Here is a 19,267-nt window from a genome sequence, read left to right as displayed (position 1 = left end):
ACTGAACTAGTAGTTCTTCCAAACTGTTTTTATATATATTTTAAAACTTAAATACTATGTGAGATTGATATCTTATTCAGTATTTTTTTAAAATTTTTATTTAGTATTACATTTAATTTTCAAAATGAATTAGACACAGTAGACTTAAAATAGTTAAAAACTCGCTCAATTTGTTATAAAGTATAGCTGATTAATGTCAGTACCAGAGTTAAAACTAGTTTGATATAAAACTGGAAATTAAAAAGATAACTAGTTTTTTTAATCTAACTAAATGATAAACATTGCTATCGTGGATATAGTAGCTATAGTACTTGGGGCCATGCAAACAATTTCAATTTTTTTTTCACTTTCCTGTAGCATTTAAGCAACAGACACCATTGTATAAATAACACAATGTGGTCATTAAAGTCATATGATAAGGACACAAAAATTTCCACAGCAAAGAAGTCTTGCTATACTTGAAAGTCTTCTCAACTTAGGACAATGTAATCTAGACTTATCTTTGACCTAGAGTCAATGAGTCATACCTTAGTAGTAGTAATGATGTTTTGCTCTCTAATATAATTGTAATCAAAACCAATTTTAGCACTTTCATAAATAATTCAAAGGGTTATATATATAATACTCAATTAAAATTAACAAAACAAATAGAGTACTTTATTTTTAATAAAGCACTACAATTTTTAATATTTTATGTAACCATGAAATTGTTGAACTCTTCAATAATTTATTTTCTATATAAATCGCACTGAATAATTAAGTGGTCCTTTGAATACTAAGTTGGTGAAAAAGACACCCTTTAATAATAATCTTTGGTGGGATAATTAAAGGAGTTAAAAAAAGTTTCTAAGAAGGCTAATTTGGGTCAAGAATTACTATAACACAGTGCCTAATCCATCATACTTTTCTTAAAGCTTGTGAATTTATTTTATTATTTAACATGGGAACATAGTGATTAGTAATAAATGTAAAAAATAATTCTAATTATTTTATTTTATTTTATTTTATTTTATCTGATCATGTGCAACATCTTCAAGGTGTCATGCAGTGAACTAAGCACATCTTAAAGAGCAAAACAGCTGGTTCATCGCTGTCCGTCCGTTCACTGCGGTGGTATATGTGTTCGAACGGACGGACGATTGTTAGAAGGCCACGTGGCAGAGGCATTTTACCCTCTCTTAATTTCAAGGGCTAGAGGCGCCTAATGATACTTAAAAGGGTAGATGTGTAAATCACCCTGTGTTTTTTTTAAAAACTATTTTAGGGTTGGATCCGGTACTTTTTCTCAGGTTTTTCTCTTTGCAAATAACCACCTACATCTTAGAATATTTCTATTTTCTTTGAAAATAATGTCCTTCAGGAGGTTTTATTTGTATATATGTATATATACGAATAGGGTGTTTAATGCAAATTTCCATTTCAAAAAAGAAAAGAAAAAGAGAACGGTTAAAATAAAGGAGAAGAGAACACTGGAGGAAGAGAAAAGAAGGTCCAAAAAAAAAACAAAAGGAAAAGAAAAGGGAAAGGCGGAGATAGGAACAGCTCGCCATCAATGCCTCTCCCAGTTGCAACGAATCCTTCCTAATTCTCGCTCTCCTCGGTCAAACCGCCCTCTCTCTCTCTCTCTCTGTCTCTCTCTCTTCGTTCTTTCTCCTGGCCTTCTCTCTTTATCGCAGAGTGTGAGCAGAGAGAATTATTGCCGGAACTTTCTTTCCCCGATAGGAGCAACTCATGATTTGTGTCTGAGCTTTGTCTCTCTATCTTATTACACTGCTTCTGTTTCGTTTCTGGGGCTTCGGACTGGGAGGAAGACCAATCATTGGCTTCCGAAGGCGATTGGGTTTGTTCATCCGTTATAGTTTATATTTGGTTATTTTCTATTTTTCTTAGTCTCTTTTTGCTTCTGAACGGATTTTTTTTAGGGGCTCGAGTGGTTTGGTGATCTGGGTTTGTTTCGCTTTTGGCTGGAATTGGCTTCTTTTCCTTCAAGTTTGTAACTTTTCATTAGATTCAGTTGTGGTTGGATGGTTTGGGTTGGAAGAGGTGACCAAATTTGGATTTTTTTTTTTGTTCCTTTTTCTCTCCCCTGTGATTTATGTATCTCTGTTGATGGTGATTGCATCTGAAAGATTAGTGCTTTCTCTTTATCAGCATCGTTTTCGTCTGTTTCGGTTCGTGTTGGGAGCTACAAAAGCTTTTTATTTTCCCTTAGGATTTGGATGGGTCTAGTGAGGTGCAAGGTAAAGTGGGTATTGGTCTCTGATCCATTTTGAATGGCGATTTCCTTTTATCATCAAAATGGTATTGATTCTTTTGAGGCATTTGCTTTATTGTCGAAATGGACTACTACGATTTTAAGGGCCCTTTTGGGCATTTTGGTGACCGTGGCTTCTTTTATCTTTAACTAAAAAAAATTGCCTCATTTTTATCGAGTTTATTGCTTTGTCACTCTCTTCTACTTCTGTGCAATGGTTGATTGTAGGGTTGTCTTCGCTCTTATGGAAATGAGTGGGTTTTGATTAAGTTTGGTTCTTATTTCTCGGTGAATGTGTTTTTTGTTTAAAGGGTGTGGGGTTTGAAAGATTAGTATCTTCTTTTGACAAGCTTCATTTCCTCTGCAGGATTCGTGGTAAGATCTTCAAAGTTCCCCTTCTCCTTAGATCTGGTTCACTCTAATAACTGTTCTTTTGTCAGGTGAAAGATAGGGTGAGTTCTTGCATATTTATTCCATTTTTAAGGCTGCTTCCCTTCTAACATCGATATTACATTGATTTCTACCTTGCTTTCTTGTCAATTGAACTAAATTGTTGTTGCTTTTTTAGTTTCAGCAAGATTTGTTGCTGAAGGGCAAATATTGAAGACAATCATGGATGACAGCATTTCCATGATTGGGGACTGGATGCCTCCAAATCCCAGCCCAAGAACGTTGGTGTCAAACTTCTTGAACGGGGAATGCAGTTTAAGATCATTCTCTGATATGCTAGGCCAAAATGGAAGTGATGACGCTGAGAATCAATCTGAGAAGCATAAAGTGGCTCCTTGTTCAATGGAGGAAGAGAACCAAGTCAAAATCCAAAATTTGAGTGATCCTTCACCTGAGCCAAATCTGTTTGGTTCTCACAAAGCAAACGCTCATGGTGGTCTTGCTGAGAGAATGGCAGCAAGAGCTGGATTTAATATCCCGAAGCTCAATACATCTCGTGTTACTCCAACCATGGTTACCTCATCCACAGAGGTTCAGTCTCCTTATCTGACGATCCCACCTGGTCTTAGTCCCACAACGCTGTTGGAATCTCCAGTTTTTCTTTCCAATGCCATGGTACGCTTCTGCAAACGGAGAATTGACTTTACTGACTGTCTTTTGAAATTGGCAAATTGGCATTATAAGCTTAAGAAGAAACTTTATTGTTTGAAAGAATTCGAGAGAACACCTTTCTGGGTTTGCTGTAAAGAAAAGTTTCAAATGTAGACCCCCAAAAAATATCTAATGTAAATGATTAATGATAATTTTTCCTCATGTAACAATTACAGTCCTCTAGTATAATTTCTGTCTGTCCTGGAATGATTACATGACTGAAATTTTGGTCTGCTTAGAAGTTGACCTCCTTAGAAATCTTCAAAAGATCATCTTTATAATGTATACATTTCCATTCCATAGGCATGTTCCTTGTTACGCCATATAAGTACATTAGTTACTGTGTTGTGAAATTTCTTTTGTAATTTCTTTTGCAGAAGTCTCTTTGATTGTATTTCTTACAAGGAGGCCATTTTTATGTTGAATAAAGTTGTGACTTGTGACTTGTTTTCATACATTGTGCAATTTGAGTTATTTGACCTTTTAGCAATTGTCATTTTCTGCAGGCTCAACCTTCTCCAACTACAGGCAAGTTTCCATTTTTACAGAGTAATAATGCTAACTTGATCACAGGGTCAACTCCTGATAAAATTGAAGATCACCCTTTCGAAGACCCTCCTGAACCATTTGCTTTCAAGCCTCCTCTAGAATCAAATTCGTCATATTTTCTAAGTGCAGAAAAGAAGGTATGCTACTGGAAATTTTATATAGCTGCTTATAATGTGTCATGAAAGAACTGGGGAAAATATGTTTGTTGAAAGTGAACATATCTAGCTACTCATGAAAGTGATTATCTACATATTGACATGAGAAAATGAGCATCACCTGACAGAACAAATTTTTTTTTTTTTTTCATTTTGACAAAAAGCATGTGTTCAATCTCTGCTCTGTGAGTCAATTCACAAGATGAATTTCATGCTGATTTACTATTTCCATTCTATGATTAGAGTTGTCTACTTTTAGGGCTAGACATTTCTTCTTCTTTTGTATTCTGGTATCTCTTACAGGGGAAAGGATTTCAATGGGTGGTGAAGCTTATTTAGCCATTGTTGATTCAAATTTGAGTGGAGTTGCTTTCTCTAATGGTAGCAACAAATTGAAACATTACCTTTGCCATTTTTTAATTCCATTTTTCTATCCCTAAGGTTGATAATTGCCAAAATGATTCCTCCTAATGATGTTATGTTGGATCTCTTTTTTCCTTTTTTTTTTTTTTATTAGACAACATTTAACTTATTGGCAGATTTTGGAGCAATTTAGTTAAGATATTACTCTTTAAGCTGGAGGTACAGCTCTGTTTACTAGGTCTTCCAATTCATTAGGTGTCATGATTCATGTATCAAGTTGAATTCTTTAAAAACTGTAGTAAGGAATGATTGAGGAGGAATCTGGTCTATTAGCTATTGAGGCTGTTCTTTTAGTGAGGAGTTTTATAGAAAAAAAAAGTGAAGAAACAAATTCCCTCATTCTACTGCTGCAGTTCTTGTTGTGCAAAGTTTCTGAACAAGTAACCAAGTACTTTTGGAGAAATGATACATGATGATACTCGAACATCACAGTTAGAGGTCAGATGGTTCACGGTTGTGCAGTGGCACTGTTTCAACTTATCATATAGATTAACCGGATTGGAATGTTCAACAAGCCATTTCACATGATCATCTAATCTCAGTTATTCGGAATTGCTTTGCATTTGTTACATTGTCACTGAATCAATGAATGAAATGATAAAAGTTGGACAAATTGCTCCTCTAGCATGATACAGTAAAAAAGTGTATTTCATAAGAATATGCGTGGTACTTGATAATAACATGAGCAAATAGACTTTCGTCATGCTAACAGATCTCTTTACTAGAAAATTTACTTTGTGCCAGTGCCACCACATAATCATACAAAATTCTAATTTGGCTTTCAGGGTTCTTCAACTATCAACAATCAGCATTCCTTTCCAAGTAGAGGGGCATCTCTTCAATTAGAGAATGTTGTACATACAAGTCAACAAACCAGGATTTTGAACAACCAAGATCAAGATGAATCCAACTTTCAAGCTGGATTTTCTGACTCATTTGGCCAAAAAGATGTTACTGATGATAAGACAGTTAATCAGAGGATGTCGGATTCCTTCTTGGGTAATGATCAATCTTCACCTCCTGACGACTTACAGGATGCAGAAGCAGATCCAAAAGGAGAGCATTCTTCCGTCGCAATTGGTACACCAGCTGATGATGGATATAACTGGAGAAAATATGGGCAAAAGCAAGTGAAGAACAGTGAATATCCACGAAGCTACTACAAATGCACTCAACCAAATTGCCAGGTAAAGAAGAAGGTGGAGCGTTCTCATGAAGGCCACATAACAGAGATAATCTACAAGGGTCAACACAATCATCCGAAACCTCCTCCAAATCGCCGGTCTGGTGTTCCCTCTTTGCACCCGTTCAACGACCAACAAATTGATGGCTCAGAGAACCCTTGCTCCCAGGCAACCTTAGATGCCAAATCCTTGTGGGAGAACAACCCAAATGGAACTGCACAAGATTGGCGAGGTGATGGTCTAGAGGCTACATCATCTGCAGCTGCTGCTGTGGAGTATGGTGAACCATCCACCCCCATGCAGACGCAAGATGGACCTCGCTTTGAGTCCGCTGATGCTTTAGATTTTTCATCCACATTATCCAACAATGAGGATGAAGATGATAGGGCAACGCACTGTAGCGTGTCACTGGGTTGCGACGGCGAGGGAGATGAGACAGAGTCAAAAAGAAGGTCTTTCTCCAATTCACATAAGTAGAGTGCTATTAGTTGGATGAGTTGATGCTTGTAGGATTTATTGGGCTTGGTGTTTTCTGCAGGAAATTAGATGCATGTACTATTGAGATGAGTGCAGCTTCAAGAGCAGTTCGGGAACCAAGGGTTGTGGTTCAGACAACGAGTGAGGTTGACATACTTGACGACGGCTATCGCTGGCGCAAATATGGACAGAAAGTGGTCAAAGGGAATCCAAATCCAAGGTATGCTTCAAGTAGAAATGTTCTCATGCATTTGACTATACAATTCATCATTTATGGAGAGTACTTCAATGCTGATATGTTTGGTTCCCTTTTTACTCCAAATTCCAAAAGGGCCAACTTAGATTCATCTGAAGTACAAATATTTGCTTTGATGCAGGAGCTACTACAAGTGCACAAATCCAGGTTGCTCGGTCCGAAAGCACGTAGAGAGGGCATCACATGATCTCAAATCCGTTATCACAACATATGAGGGCAAGCACAACCATGATGTTCCAGCTGCGAGAAATAGCAGCCAAGCAAGCTCAGCCTCTGGGGCATCAACCACAGCAGCTTCCCAACAATCTCATAACCTCCATCGCAGGCAGGAGCCAATCCAAGACAGCTTCGTTAGGTTCAATGGTACTGCACCCCTCAGTGCATTCGGCCTCCCTCCAAGAGATCAGCTAGGATCAGCAGGCAGCTTCTCCTTTGGGATGGGTCAAGCAGGACTACCGAACAATCCGATGGCTGGCCTAGGGTCTTTTTCTCCATTTAAGCTTCCTGCATTTCCACCACCGGTCCATACATATCTAGGACATCGGCAAGCTATGGAAGCAGGGTACATGATACCGAAAGGAGAACCGAAGGAGGAGCCGATGTCAGAGTCAACAAGGTTGACGATGGCAAATGGAAATTCATCAGCTTACCAGCAAATGATGAGCAGGCTTCCTCCTCTTGGACCTCAGATGTAAACAATAGAGTGAAAGATAGATGCTGCTTGTATACCTGAGTTGTTTTTGCTTTTTTTTATTTTTTTGTTCTCTTTTTCCTTTTATTTTTGCTTTCAATTACATATAGAAATGCTGTTACCGATAGCAAAACCATGTTTATGATTCCAACTTGTCATTTTTTTTTTCTTTTATTTTTTTTTTTTTGGTTAAAAAAAAGAGATCAATACTTCAATCGGAGGGAGGGGATGCATATACTTGTGTTATGTAGATCAATGATTGAGACTCCAATGTCTTGCCAAGGAGGATGAGATGAGATATCAATTAAGCCTAAGATAAAAAAATAAAATAAAAGGAATCATATCGTTGCTGGACTAATTAAACAGATCGCTGTGGACGCTCTTGAATATATTTGAGATCCATAGCGCATCTCAAAGAAGCCATTTCTTTTCCTCCGGCGACTTCGAATATACCAATCATGATGAACCCATAACTGTAGCTGTGATGTTGGTACAACTAGTTAGTTCTGTTCCAAGATTTACGGTTACTCAAACTTATCATTAAAGTAGTTCTATTTATTAGCTCTATTTTACTATTCTTAAATTGCTGAAATATTAATTTAAATATATTTTTATAAATAAAATATTAAAATGTCCAGCGTTTAGTTGTGTAAAAATATAAAATATTTACGAGTTCAGTATTTTAATTAGAGCTAAATTAAAATATCTCTTTTGATCATTAGTTTGAGAGACGGTGGAGGGGCGAAGATAAAAGAAGATGGTAAAGAGTCAGAGACGAGGGTATAGGGGCACTAGAAGCATTTTAATAATTTAGTTAATAAGTTAGTCAAAATGGAACAAATCGAACATCTCAATTATTTTTCAATTTGGGAATGATGAAGTAGCGAGAGTGATGGGAGAGAAAAAAAAAAGATGAGGAGAACAAGAGTAATTTACGTATTTAAAATTTATTTAGTAATTAAAATAAAATATTTTTTTATCGGTACTATTTAAGTTAATTCAGGATGTTAAATAAAAATTATAGGCAAAAATAAAAAGGTGGATACAAAATCATCAAATTTATAATAAGTAAAATATAGAGCTGTGATTTGTAGTACTTACTATCTATATGAGTTGTGTACACTCCATAATAATAGGATATCCATTGACTATAAAATAAATATGCATTCAGTTTGACATAGTAAATCAAAATTCTAAATATAATTAAATTGTCAATCACCAAATATGTTTTTTTTTTGCAAGACTTCTATAATTTAATTATATTTGATTTTTTTTTATTTGGCATAGAGTGTATATATTTTTTTATTGTCCATGCATATTTTATTAAAGTATACTATGCACACTAAAATCTATTTATTATAAAATTAATAAATCCAATGCAATTAAAAACCTCATCCTTGTGATAAATTTGCAACAACAAGAAAAACACCTTTTCGCTAAAGATAATCTAAGATCAAGTTGTCTTGTCTACATACAGAAAACCGTAGCTAGTACTTTGGCTTATAAGTATATAACTAACTGGCTTCGTAGCATCATGCTTCCTGCTTAATCCGTCCATTTATCAATACCTATTAGAACAATAATCCAGTAATATTGCATAAAACAAAATAAGTTTTGTGACAGTACACAATATCCAGGCGATCGCAATGCAGCATGAGTGATCGAAAGATATGTCAGTTATCCACATGAATTCATCTTTTTAACTGTAAACAATACAAAAGAAGAATGTACCCCATTCTTTATCTTCCTGTAACTCTATACACAAACAACTATCAAAACTTGCCTGGGATAATCGAACCAACAAACTTATCAGAGAAAGTGGACCAGACTATTTATGTAAAGTTCCATTTGTGAATCAATCAGCACAGCTGTTATAAAGTACAGCCAGGTGTATATTGGTAGGCAAAAAGGTACTATCTCAGATTCAGTGGTAAAAGCCCCACACTGAAGCAAGGGAGTTGCGGAAAATACTTCAGAGTGCATTGATGTGTACCTCATATCAAGACTTGCGGCTTGACTTAAATACTCGGTATGGTACTTCTCATGCTTTCAATGCCCATTTGTGGTTACTTGGTGAAAATCTTCTTTCATTTGGTAGACAGTCTTCCAGCGCTCAACCTCATCACTGAATATTAAGATACATTAACATGAGTAAAAATCATTGAGGGAATGAGATACATTAATCATGGAGGGAATGAGATATATTCTGGTGGAACATGCAATAAGGCATGACAAAGCATAATCTTGATAGCATACTGGAAACATGACACAGATATCGACGAATTAACAGAGAGCAGTCTGAAAGTGCTTCCTACTTTGGCAAGAAGGGGATGAACATTAGGTGGGAAATATGTAAGTTCCGGCTAGATGCAAATCACATGACAACTATGTGGTGAACCAGGGAAATGGCTGTCTTTAATTATATTGGAGGGCAATAGGGATCAAGGAACTTAAAACTTGTGTGAACGTTCGTAGGTCAGTGAGCAATAGCATTACTATTGCAAAATTAAAATTCTAAATATGGAACCGGGAAGTGCTTTCAGTGTAACTTGCTATCAATAGATATAGCATGTCAAATGGCCCTTATAACTAGACAACAAAATGAGCAGGTTGAAGTTGATGCAACTAGGAAAGGCTTCAAAAGTATCTACTTTGGTTAAAATGGAGTAGCAGCTAGCAAATACTACAGGATAAAGTACCGTTAAACAAATTTAAATGTCAAGTCATTTGGCAAGTCAAAACATCATAATAGTAAAAGAAAGCATTTTGATATGGGTCTAATAGAATTGTAGGCCAAAACATACCCCTTAACCATTTGTTTTGAAAGGCAGCTGCATGAGCCATGTTGCAACTGTTTAGGTGGTGGCAGTGGGTAAACAGGCCCTACATATGTACTAGGTGGTCCCTACATGTGGCCGGACGCCCTGACTTCATATGGTCTGCATATGCAGACTGCAGGGCGCACTTTAATATGCGCCTGCATATGCATATGCATATGCAATCAAAATACTGCATATGGATTACACATATGAATCGCATATACTATATTTGCATTGTAGTTATGACTTAAAAAGGCATTCTGCTTGTTTGCATGCTCAAAGAAAGCAAGCAAAGAGCAAAATGCAACACAAAAGAAGTGCAGAATAATAACATTACTAACCGTAGGCACTGGCCAATCGAATCATAATGAAGAAGGCCAACAATTCTGCGCTTCCTGTCATTTCTACGACCCCAACCACGTTTAACCACTGGAAGCTGCTTAATTCCTTTTGCTTCCATAAGTTCTTTAGCGGTGGTCAAATCTGTATCCGGGAAGCATATCAACAATCCACATTCACTCCCTTGGTACTGAAAACCTCGAGTAAGGCATGCTGATATGGGGGAGGAGTTCACCTGCAAATCCACTTCCAAGTATAAGTAATTTCAACAATAAATAGAACGACATCTCTGATACTAAATCTGAAAATATGATTAAAGAACAAAAATAAGATCTCCAGTCAAGCAGTGCTAGATTGTCATCATGTGTAAGTGCATGAAAAAAATGAAGTAATGAACATAGAGGGGGCACTGCTTTAATTTAGATAGTACCAGCAAAATTTTACCTTAATTCATGTAGAATAGTTACATTTAAAGATGAATACAGAACAATGCAAACTCAAGGAATTAAAATCATGTCTGGCCTGCATTCTGCAAATGGACTAAACCAAGTTTTAAGTACTTGAAAATCAATCAGCTCAGTCAAATGGAAGCTACCAAATGCATTACACTTACCATCTCATAACTAGGTAACATATTGCATTTTGCTAGTTTGAAACTATATGCAAGGCATAAAGGTGCATAAAAATAAAAGTATCATACTAATGTTGAAAGAGTAATCATGCTTATAAATGTCAAATGTTAAGACCTCGAGAGGAGACATCACAGTTCCTTGAATTCCTGCTTAAGATGTCACGATATAAATAGTGATGGCATGTAAAGGAGTCAGACATTGCAGTTCGTTGCCTTCTTAAAATGTCACGATATTATAAGTAATAGCATGTAAAGGATTTCTGCATCACACTTAAAGAAAATCCAAAATATTGGATGATCAAAATCAAGGAGAAAAACTCAAAATGCTGACATAGTTACATACATCCAAAATAGGTGAATCTCCCCTGGGGGAAGGAGTCTCTGCATTTAATTCAAATCCTTTGCGACGAATGTCACCTAAAGTGAGAATTCCTTCAAGAAAATCTTCATTATCCACAACAACAACACAGTTTTGCTTCTTATCATGCATAAATTTTGTGGCTTCCTTCACTGTGTCAGTTTGTAGAACTTTGACATAGTTCCTTGACATGGCTTGAGATACCTGATAAAATATGTCACAAAATAATTAAGAATTCATAAAGCACAAAATTGCACTACTCTAGCATCACAAACTAAGTAAACATGAACCAACAAAATAAGCTACTACAAGAAGCGAGCTAATCAGACCTTTAGGTCATCCAGAAGCATTTCCTCATTATAATTTCCATAGTAATGAACATCTGGTTGTAAAATAGAAAGCTCGAGATCATCTCCTCCATCATGTTGTCTCCAGACAGTTTCATTTTTGTTTTCAGCAGATAAAATTGAAGAATAACCACGCCTAGGTGACCTTATATCATGTTGCTCACTATCTTTGGGCTGGTTTGCAACAGAGGGGACCCATATTGCTAAACCAACTGCCCCCTGTCAGCAAGAAAAATAAAAATATTGTAAGATGATGTGAGATAATACTGAAGAAGCCACACTTCACTTCAGCATTTTTACAGTTACGGTAGTGATTTGGTTTCAGATACCATGACATCATTGGGATCTGTATTGTAGTCATCAACAATTCAATATCAGGGAGAACCAATCATGTATGCCACCAGATCTAATCTTCAAGAAACTAATATAGATCACACACAACCTAGAAATGAGAACATTGAGAAGCACTCAAACAAGGACGAAAAACTATTTCCTGATATGTAATGCCCAAAACAATGTAGAAATTGAGAGGATAATAGTTTTGGACGTCCCATGACCATATATTTTTTGAACTCACATAAATACATATATGTAGTAATAACAAGAATTAGTGCAAGTATGCCAGAATGTGCTGCTAGGGCATCAAATATAACAATTTTTGGACACCACAGCTTGCTACAACAGTCACTATATAAAATAATTCTAGCATGTTTTTAACTAAATTAAATGACCTTATTATACTTTGTACACGTGTTATCAACCTAACATGTTTTCGTTTTGTGTGTGTCCAACTAAAATCCTCAACAAATAATTGACATGACATGAATCCAGTAAAAACAAACAGAAGGTATCCAAGTGCATGAGGATCCCATCAATAAAGCAGGGAAGGCATGAATCCAGTAATGGGCACATGTTACATAACCAAGCATCCATGTACTGATGCATGCATAGTGACATTCACCCTGAGCAGACTCATTATATGGCATTTACCATAAGCGGAAGCAAAATTCTGTAATCCTTCGTAAGCTCAAAGAGAAGCAAAACTGATGTCAATGGAACTGAACAAACTGAAGCAAGGGTAGCAGCCATCCCCACCTGCACGAAATACAAATTCAGTATTAATTGCTTTCTGTAGAATCAAACTATATTTGATATATACCTAACTGACTGGGAAAACTTACTAGTGCATAGGCTTGTGGCTGTGCAACAGCAGCATTACCGGGAATTGCAGAATTTATCAGTTCTGCAGCTGACCCTCCAAAAACAGCACCAACAGCAGCACCAATCATCAAGCTTGGAGCATAAAGACCACCTACAAGACCAGAACCCTTGCAAAGAGCAGTCGCTACTACTTTTGCCGCAGCAAGCTGAGTCAATAGCCAGATTCCTGGAGCCGAAGCACTCTTTCCTGTATGCAGGATTTCTTCAACATTGGTGAAACCCCAGTATAATATTCCAGGGTACTTGAGAGCTATCAAGCCCGCTCCCAAACCACCTAAAGCAGGGCAAACAACAGGAGGAAGACCAAGCCTTTCTTTTATATACTCAAAACATCTTGTAAACCAAACTACCAAACGACTGAAAGCCACACTTACTGCCCCACATAGCATGCCTAGGATGAGGTAGAGGGGTAGTTCTGCAAGAGAGAAAAAAGTGAATGGCAACGCATCAGTTGTGAATTCAAAATATTAAAGGTTTATTCAATTCTTTTCCCAAAAACAAGGCTCCAAAAGAACTAGACAAACTTATACAATCATCAGAATCAGAGAGATTTGAATTTTAGATACAAGGCCAGTTTCTAAGGAGGAAGAATGATGCAAATAAAAAATATCATCAGATGCATTATGTACTTGCAGTCAACAGCAGGAAAAGATAGGTATACCCTCAGTTGAGGGATTCATGCAAAAGTAATGTTTTTACCAGTCAAAACTTCAATAACTTAAGAATATTTAACTTGGATATAAATGTCATGTAAACATACAGACACACCACAGTGAAAGGTCAGATAGGTAACCCTACTGAAGAACAGAAAATGATGCATTTATTTGATCATGGCTTCTTGGGTCCACTAATAATAAGCATTTCAAAATAATCAAGAAAACTAGAAGAAATAAAAGCTTTTATGACCACCATCTATAGCCATAAATGATAACTATATATAAGGAATAACTCTCATCAACTAATCTGGTAGGTAAGAATAAGATAAAAGTACCGGCAGCAGATTTCAGTTCGTAAGCTGGGACAATAAAAGCTGGCCTCTCTCCAAGTAAAACGTTGGATACAGTAGATGATATAACAGATGCCAATATTATCATAGCAGTAGTAAATGGTGGTGAGTTTTCTGCCCGAAGTGGCCTCAGTACAGTTTCAATGGCAAAGAAGCATCCAGCAACTGCTGCATTAAAACCTGAAAACACACAAAACATCATAAACAACAGAGAAATGTGTCCGGGAACCAAGAGCATGACAAGCAAACACAAGTTAAACAACAATGAAAGGATAGTATAAGATGATATTGTATTATGATATTATCATTAAGGACTTAAAAACAAAAGAGAAATGAATGATAACAACTGAGGAATATCTAAATATTAAGTCTTCTTGATAAAGTCAGAGTTCTTTTATGCATTGCAAAATTAATCAGGAAGAAATTGCAAACTTTCTGTTTCTTACAGAAAAAGAACAATAGCAAAAACTATATCTGATCCATGTCGATAAGAAAAAAAATGTCTTTTGAATTTCAATATCAATATCAAGGTAAGTCCATTTCGCAGATCCCTTCAACTCAATTATGAATTCCTATGTATGATTAGCTTAAGTTATCTTTTGATAGGAACTAGGAAGAACAATACTTGGAATCTGCTCTACCTTACTCACAGTTGGGATGTTTTACAATTTTCGCATAACATAAACCAAGCACTATGAGTTCTGCATCTTGTAAACAACTATAATCAAATGTAAACTCTCAAACACGATCACAATCTTCAGACATGACACATGAACTGTAATTGATAAAAATTCCTAAGCTGTACCTGAAGCAATTCCAGCAGCTGCACCAGCTGCAATGAGAGCGATCCTTCTTTCTCTGTTATTCTCCATCATTTCTGAGCACCCATTTGCACATGATTTGCCGATATCAACACTAGGCCCCTCAGGGCCTAATGAACAGCCCGTCCCTAGTGTCACCGCAGATTGTATGGCCTTTATTGTTGGAAAGATTGCTGCCACAAGGTCAATACCTTGCCTTTGCGAAGATCTTGACTGCTTTATCTGCTCAAATATCTCAAGTAATCCATGCATCATGCCAACAACAACTCCTCCTGTGACAGGAATCAACAGTATCCTGTGCCAAGTATCAGCTAGTCTCTGCAGACGGAGCCAAGCGGCACCCTCATTTGGAGTACCTGCCCATGCCCATTCATGTATGACATGCACCTAAGAAAATCATGAATCAGAAGTCCAATCTTAGGGTTGATCTGGCAAATACAATATCAGAAAAGAGAAACAAAATTGGTGAGAAACGCACGAGAGGAAACTTCTAGAAAAAAAAAAAGGAAAATGCTTTAAATGAATATGGAAGGTAAATGAAAACGTAGAGCATAATATTGCTGAAAGATATCGTTCGACCAGCTATTGAGAATAATAATTTAGTGCACAATAACATCTACGTATTAATAAATTCATCCAATGAATCCAAATGCATAGGAGAACACCAGCAAACTAATCAAGAAACATCAGAACTCTAGATAGAAAGAAGAAAAAGGAGAACCTTCAATCAATTTTTGGAAGGAAACAAGATTCTTCCGTGTCAAACACCACCCTAATCGAACCCTTCATAGTGTAATATCATAGCCTACTCTCCTTCTAACTCCTCTGACGCAAAACATTGTATAGGAGTCGAATTAAAACAGAGACTTTATTCTGATTTAGATTCAGATACTTAGATGTGGAATAGAAGAACGAAAAAAACTAAATCTTGGCTCATTATCTACAACGGAAAAAAGTCAAATACAATAAATCAAGAAAACAACCAAATTACGTCAAAGAAAACTTAGATTTGGATCGCTAAACTGCTACTTTACCCCACGATTAAAAGCCGCGACGCAAATGCCAGTAGCCAAGCCAAGAAGGCACCCAATAAGCAACAGGGCCCACTCCGGCGGCGCCCCATCCCCGAGCTCATCCCTCGACCGATCACCAAGGGGCGACTGCGAGCCCCCGCGTTCCACGTGGCGCCTGCTCAATCCCCGATTCGACAATCCCCGATCGAGGTGCCTCAGCAGATCCCCGATCCCGCTCCTCCTCGCCGACGTCGGCGTCCCCACCGTGGCGGCCACCCCCGCCTCCGCCGGATTCCCCTCCAAATCGGGATCGGAAGATGGAGAAGCGGATCTGAGGAGCGCCTTGCGGTCGTCGTCGATCTCCAACTCCGACCCGGACATCGGGGAAGTCCGCCTCAAGAAACCCTAAAATTCTCGCATAGGTCAGAGCCTCAATGGCGATCTGGGGATCGAAATCGAAAACCCAAGTAGATCTCGACGCGTGATCTACCTATCCTAGTCCGTGTCGGTCTCGAAACCGATTGCTGAGAAGAAGGACAAAGAAATCCAAATACGAAAAGGAGAAAACAAATAACCAAAAAACATAACAGGTAGAAGCGAGCGAGCGGGAAAGGGAAGGAAGTGGGAGGCGTCAGGCGTGGTGGTGTCTACGTATATATATGGTGGATCCCACTTAGAGGTGGCCCTTAAGTTGTCCGGTGGACACGTAAGCGCTTTGCAGGCTTCGTGTTTAAGGTAAAGCAGCTGATTGACGAGAAGTAAATAATCAACTATTAGCTCCGTCGTATAAAACGGTTGTGATTGGATCACTACAAACGGGTCGGGTCAGATCCGTTAATAGTAGATCCAATAACTCAACCACAGGAACAATAAGTTATGGTATCTTCCATAAAATCGGGTCAACTCTGTTTACTAGTTCGGTTACCTAGTTCACACCTGACCCAATTTGGAAACCAGGTCAACCTTTCACACCTAAATCAAGTCCATAGATTTCAACAAATTTGGATCCATTAGTTGTGGGCCTTTGAATGGCCCATTGGTTGGAGCAAAGATATTCTCCAAGAATCGTTCATTTAGGATTATTTTTTTTTTAATTTTGAAATACAAATCTTTATTCCTGTTAAAAATTATAATATTTTTATTATAAAATATAAATATTTTTCATCAAAATTATATCTTATATCATACACGAGTTCAATTATTCTAATTTCCTCTTAAAATCTATAACCTCAATATATTTTATCTCAAATCAAAATATATTTATCATGATTTTATAAAAAAATATACTTTCTCATAATTTCTTAGACTTTATATCACATTAAACTAATTACGACAGTCGTATTCTAAAGTATTAGTGAATATAGAAATAGTTATTTCTATAATATATTTTTTATTTTAGTAATAACAGGTAGAAATTGTAGTTTTATTTCAACTATATTTCATGTATGAACAAGGCTGCCTAAAAACAAAGTAATAAAAAGTGAGGAAAGAAATTAGGTGTGTAGGTTAGTTGGCTCGTGAGGATGAGGACATTAGAAAAGCTTAGATTTGAATGGCTCAAAGTGGTATCTATCTGTAGATTTCCTAAATCCATATCATACTTAAATGTGACCTCATGGTTTGATTAATACCCACTATAAGTGCTTTGGGTCCCATTTGGGTTGGCATTATTTCCCCTTGACGAGTTCGCAGCAACTCTCACTTAGAGTTACCAATGGGTGATTGATATATTAATTATGATGTACACTTTGCTTTATTTAAGGATTAGCTCAATCTGGCTTTGGTTTGTATTCCGTGATTCATATAAATATTGGTTAGGAGGAGGCTTTAGTCAACTCGTGTGAAGGCTTGGCTGCCCACTAAAGTTGGGAAGATTTGCAAGCAAATGATTTTGGATTAAGGGGAATGAATCCAATGAGTAAGTTGTTATCCTATGCAATTAGGTTAGGAGATTAGGATGAAACAAGTAGGTTTTGGCCCATTTTGTGTTAGCATGAAGCAGGTTAGGTTAATGTAAATAAGAAGTATTTGAGGGATATAAGTGTAATATAATGAAGCTATTAAATGGTAAGGAGTACGTAGCCCAATACAGTTGCATTGGCGTGTGGGAAGTGAGCATGGCACCGCTTTGCCTCTCTTTAAATAGCTTTTGTCTCGTAGCGACTGGCTTCGTACGTGGTACAACACACGGAACAGTGATCGCCACTCACCACGCAGTGCATGACGCGTGTCCTGGTCGCACTAGCTCCCACTTCGTGGTCCCCTTCCTGCAACCGCACCTGTTCTTACACGTGTTACCGAACGCCCACCCCCACCACTAGGCTTGCGTGGCATCCTTCCGTTGGGTCTTGTCGAGGCCCATTATAGAGACCTTTTTGTCCATACTTGTTTGGAGCAAATCCATCGCTACACGCACTTTTAAACGCACCCCGAATTTTAAAGACTTATTTGAAAAAAATGTTTAAATCTCTCCTAACTATTTCTTTTGTAACTATTATTAAAAGTGATAAAAAAGAAAAAGAAATAGTTGGATGTGATCTATCCTATGTGGTCAAAAATGTCCATAATTTAGTCATACATATCAACAATTTCTTACTAGTCTTTTCACCCATGACCATTCATAAGCATTCCAAGAGATAATAGCAAAAGCTAGTAGAGGAGGGTTGGGATGTCCTATTGCTTCATTAGCAGTATAAATGTTTGGATTTAACTTTAACCACATCGTGGTATATCCAACTTCAGAAGGGTGTATCTGTAAATTTAACGAAAAAAGAGGGGCGTTCTCATAAAATGTCTCATCCTCGTGTCCATCTCTGAAAAAGGAGGGCACTTTGGATATATCTTATCAAAAGAGGGGTAGGAATCCGGAAAATCCGGCTCTAAAAAAAGCTACAACCTCAATTTCTAACTCCATGACGTCAATAATAATAATAATAATAATAATAATAATAATAAATTTTACAGGGCGATGTGAGAACTCTTTAGAGATGGAAATATTTTTTAACGCCACACTCTTCACCACCTATATATGAGTGGATGTTGTTACCCATCCACATCCATAGGCTACAAGATAGACGTTCCAATTAGACCCCCCATCATCAATGCCATGGCCATAAGATTTCAAACTTCCAACATATGGGCACCCACTTATCGGACTGCAAAAAGTGACCCATCCTATGCTTGTTGACCTTAACAGGGGGTCATCTTCACCTCAAGGGTTACTCATCGGGGTCCACGTTATGGGTATCTTTGGTAAATTACATCGGTAGGAGTTAACAGAGAAGGCCTACTGGAATTTAATTAATTACCAATCTAGCTTTCACTTTCGTCGTCTAGTATTCTAATCGAAGAAAAAAACATCTTAGTTAGTGGGTGTGATGTAATACGTATATTCTAATAAGATCACATTGACAAATTCGTGGACAATACAGTTAAAAAAAGTGATGCATGGATATTATATACTGAAGACTAAGTTGGAGATAGTGGTAATGCATGTGCTGGGAATAGTAGCAGGTATAGTTCTTATATAACCCTCTAAGCCTCTAATATGATTTAAAAAAACAAAAGGAAAGGAAAGAGAAGCCTAATATGATTCAATTAAAGAAGTGGAAAAAAAAAAACT

The 19,267-nt window shown here is 37.2% G+C and overlaps 2 protein-coding genes across 6 annotated transcripts; one reads left to right on the top strand and one right to left on the bottom strand.

Moving 5' to 3' along the window:
- Nucleotides 1-1,116: 1,116 nt before the first annotated feature.
- Nucleotides 1,117-7,223, top strand: LOC140783550 (probable WRKY transcription factor 2). Of its 5 annotated transcripts, none has more exons than XM_073130477.1 (7): nucleotides 1,117-1,219; nucleotides 2,622-2,706; nucleotides 2,823-3,319; nucleotides 3,862-4,041; nucleotides 5,268-6,118; nucleotides 6,205-6,363; nucleotides 6,521-7,223. In XM_073130477.1, exons 3-7 carry the CDS (start codon nucleotides 2,867-2,869, stop codon nucleotides 7,092-7,094), a joined length of 2,217 nt encoding a protein of 738 aa, XP_072986578.1. In that variant the 5' UTR covers nucleotides 1,117-1,219; nucleotides 2,622-2,706; nucleotides 2,823-2,866; the 3' UTR covers nucleotides 7,095-7,223. The 5 variants fall into 5 exon arrangements, with proteins under 5 accessions (XP_072986578.1, XP_072986564.1, XP_072986583.1 ...); XM_073130463.1 differs by lacking the exon at nucleotides 1,117-1,219 and adding an exon at nucleotides 1,460-1,840; XM_073130482.1 differs by lacking the exon at nucleotides 1,117-1,219 and adding an exon at nucleotides 1,481-1,840 and having other exon boundaries at nucleotides 2,829-3,319.
- Nucleotides 7,224-8,748: 1,525 nt separating this feature from the next.
- On the bottom strand, nucleotides 8,749-16,199 carry LOC140783526 (chloride channel protein CLC-f-like). Its single transcript, XM_073130434.1, has 9 exons — nucleotides 15,667-16,199; nucleotides 14,617-15,019; nucleotides 13,797-13,991; nucleotides 12,766-13,220; nucleotides 12,575-12,679; nucleotides 11,567-11,803; nucleotides 11,223-11,441; nucleotides 10,251-10,483; nucleotides 8,749-9,215 (listed from the first exon to the last, which is right to left on the bottom strand). The coding sequence occupies exons 1-9, from the start codon at nucleotides 16,024-16,026 to the stop codon at nucleotides 9,140-9,142; spliced, it is 2,283 nt and encodes a 760-aa protein (XP_072986535.1). The 5' UTR covers nucleotides 16,027-16,199; the 3' UTR covers nucleotides 8,749-9,139.
- Nucleotides 16,200-19,267: the final 3,068 nt, after the last annotated feature.

Source organism: Typha latifolia, chromosome 1 (assembly GCF_019914945.1).
Source record: "Typha latifolia isolate L0001 chromosome 1, TyphaL0001v2, whole genome shotgun sequence".
Classification (NCBI taxonomy): domain Eukaryota; kingdom Viridiplantae; phylum Streptophyta; class Magnoliopsida; order Poales; family Typhaceae; genus Typha; species Typha latifolia.
This window is presented reverse-complemented; position numbering and strand designations above follow the sequence as displayed.

What these genes read in the sequence shown, in the direction of transcription:
- LOC140783550 (XM_073130477.1), top strand. Translation starts at nt 2,867, where the DNA reads ATGGATGACAGCATTTCCATGATTGGGGACTGGATGCCTCCAAATCCC. An exon ending in TTTTTCTTTCCAATGCCATG is followed by an intron (nt 3,320 to 3,861) that starts GTACGCTTCTGC and finishes CATTTTCTGCAG; the next exon opens with GCTCAACCTTCTCCAACTAC. An exon ending in AAAGGGAATCCAAATCCAAG is followed by an intron (nt 6,364 to 6,520) that starts GTATGCTTCAAG and finishes GCTTTGATGCAG; the next exon opens with GAGCTACTACAAGTGCACAA.
- LOC140783526 (XM_073130434.1), bottom strand. Translation starts at nt 16,026, where the DNA reads ATGTCCGGGTCGGAGTTGGAGATCGACGACGACCGCAAGGCGCTCCTC. An exon ending in TCGCGGCTTTTAATCGTGGG is followed by an intron (nt 15,020 to 15,666) that starts GTAAAGTAGCAG and finishes TGATTTTCTTAG; the next exon opens with GTGCATGTCATACATGAATG. An exon ending in GAATTTTGCTTCCGCTTATG is followed by an intron (nt 11,804 to 12,574) that starts GTAAATGCCATA and finishes TCTTGCTGACAG; the next exon opens with GGGGCAGTTGGTTTAGCAAT.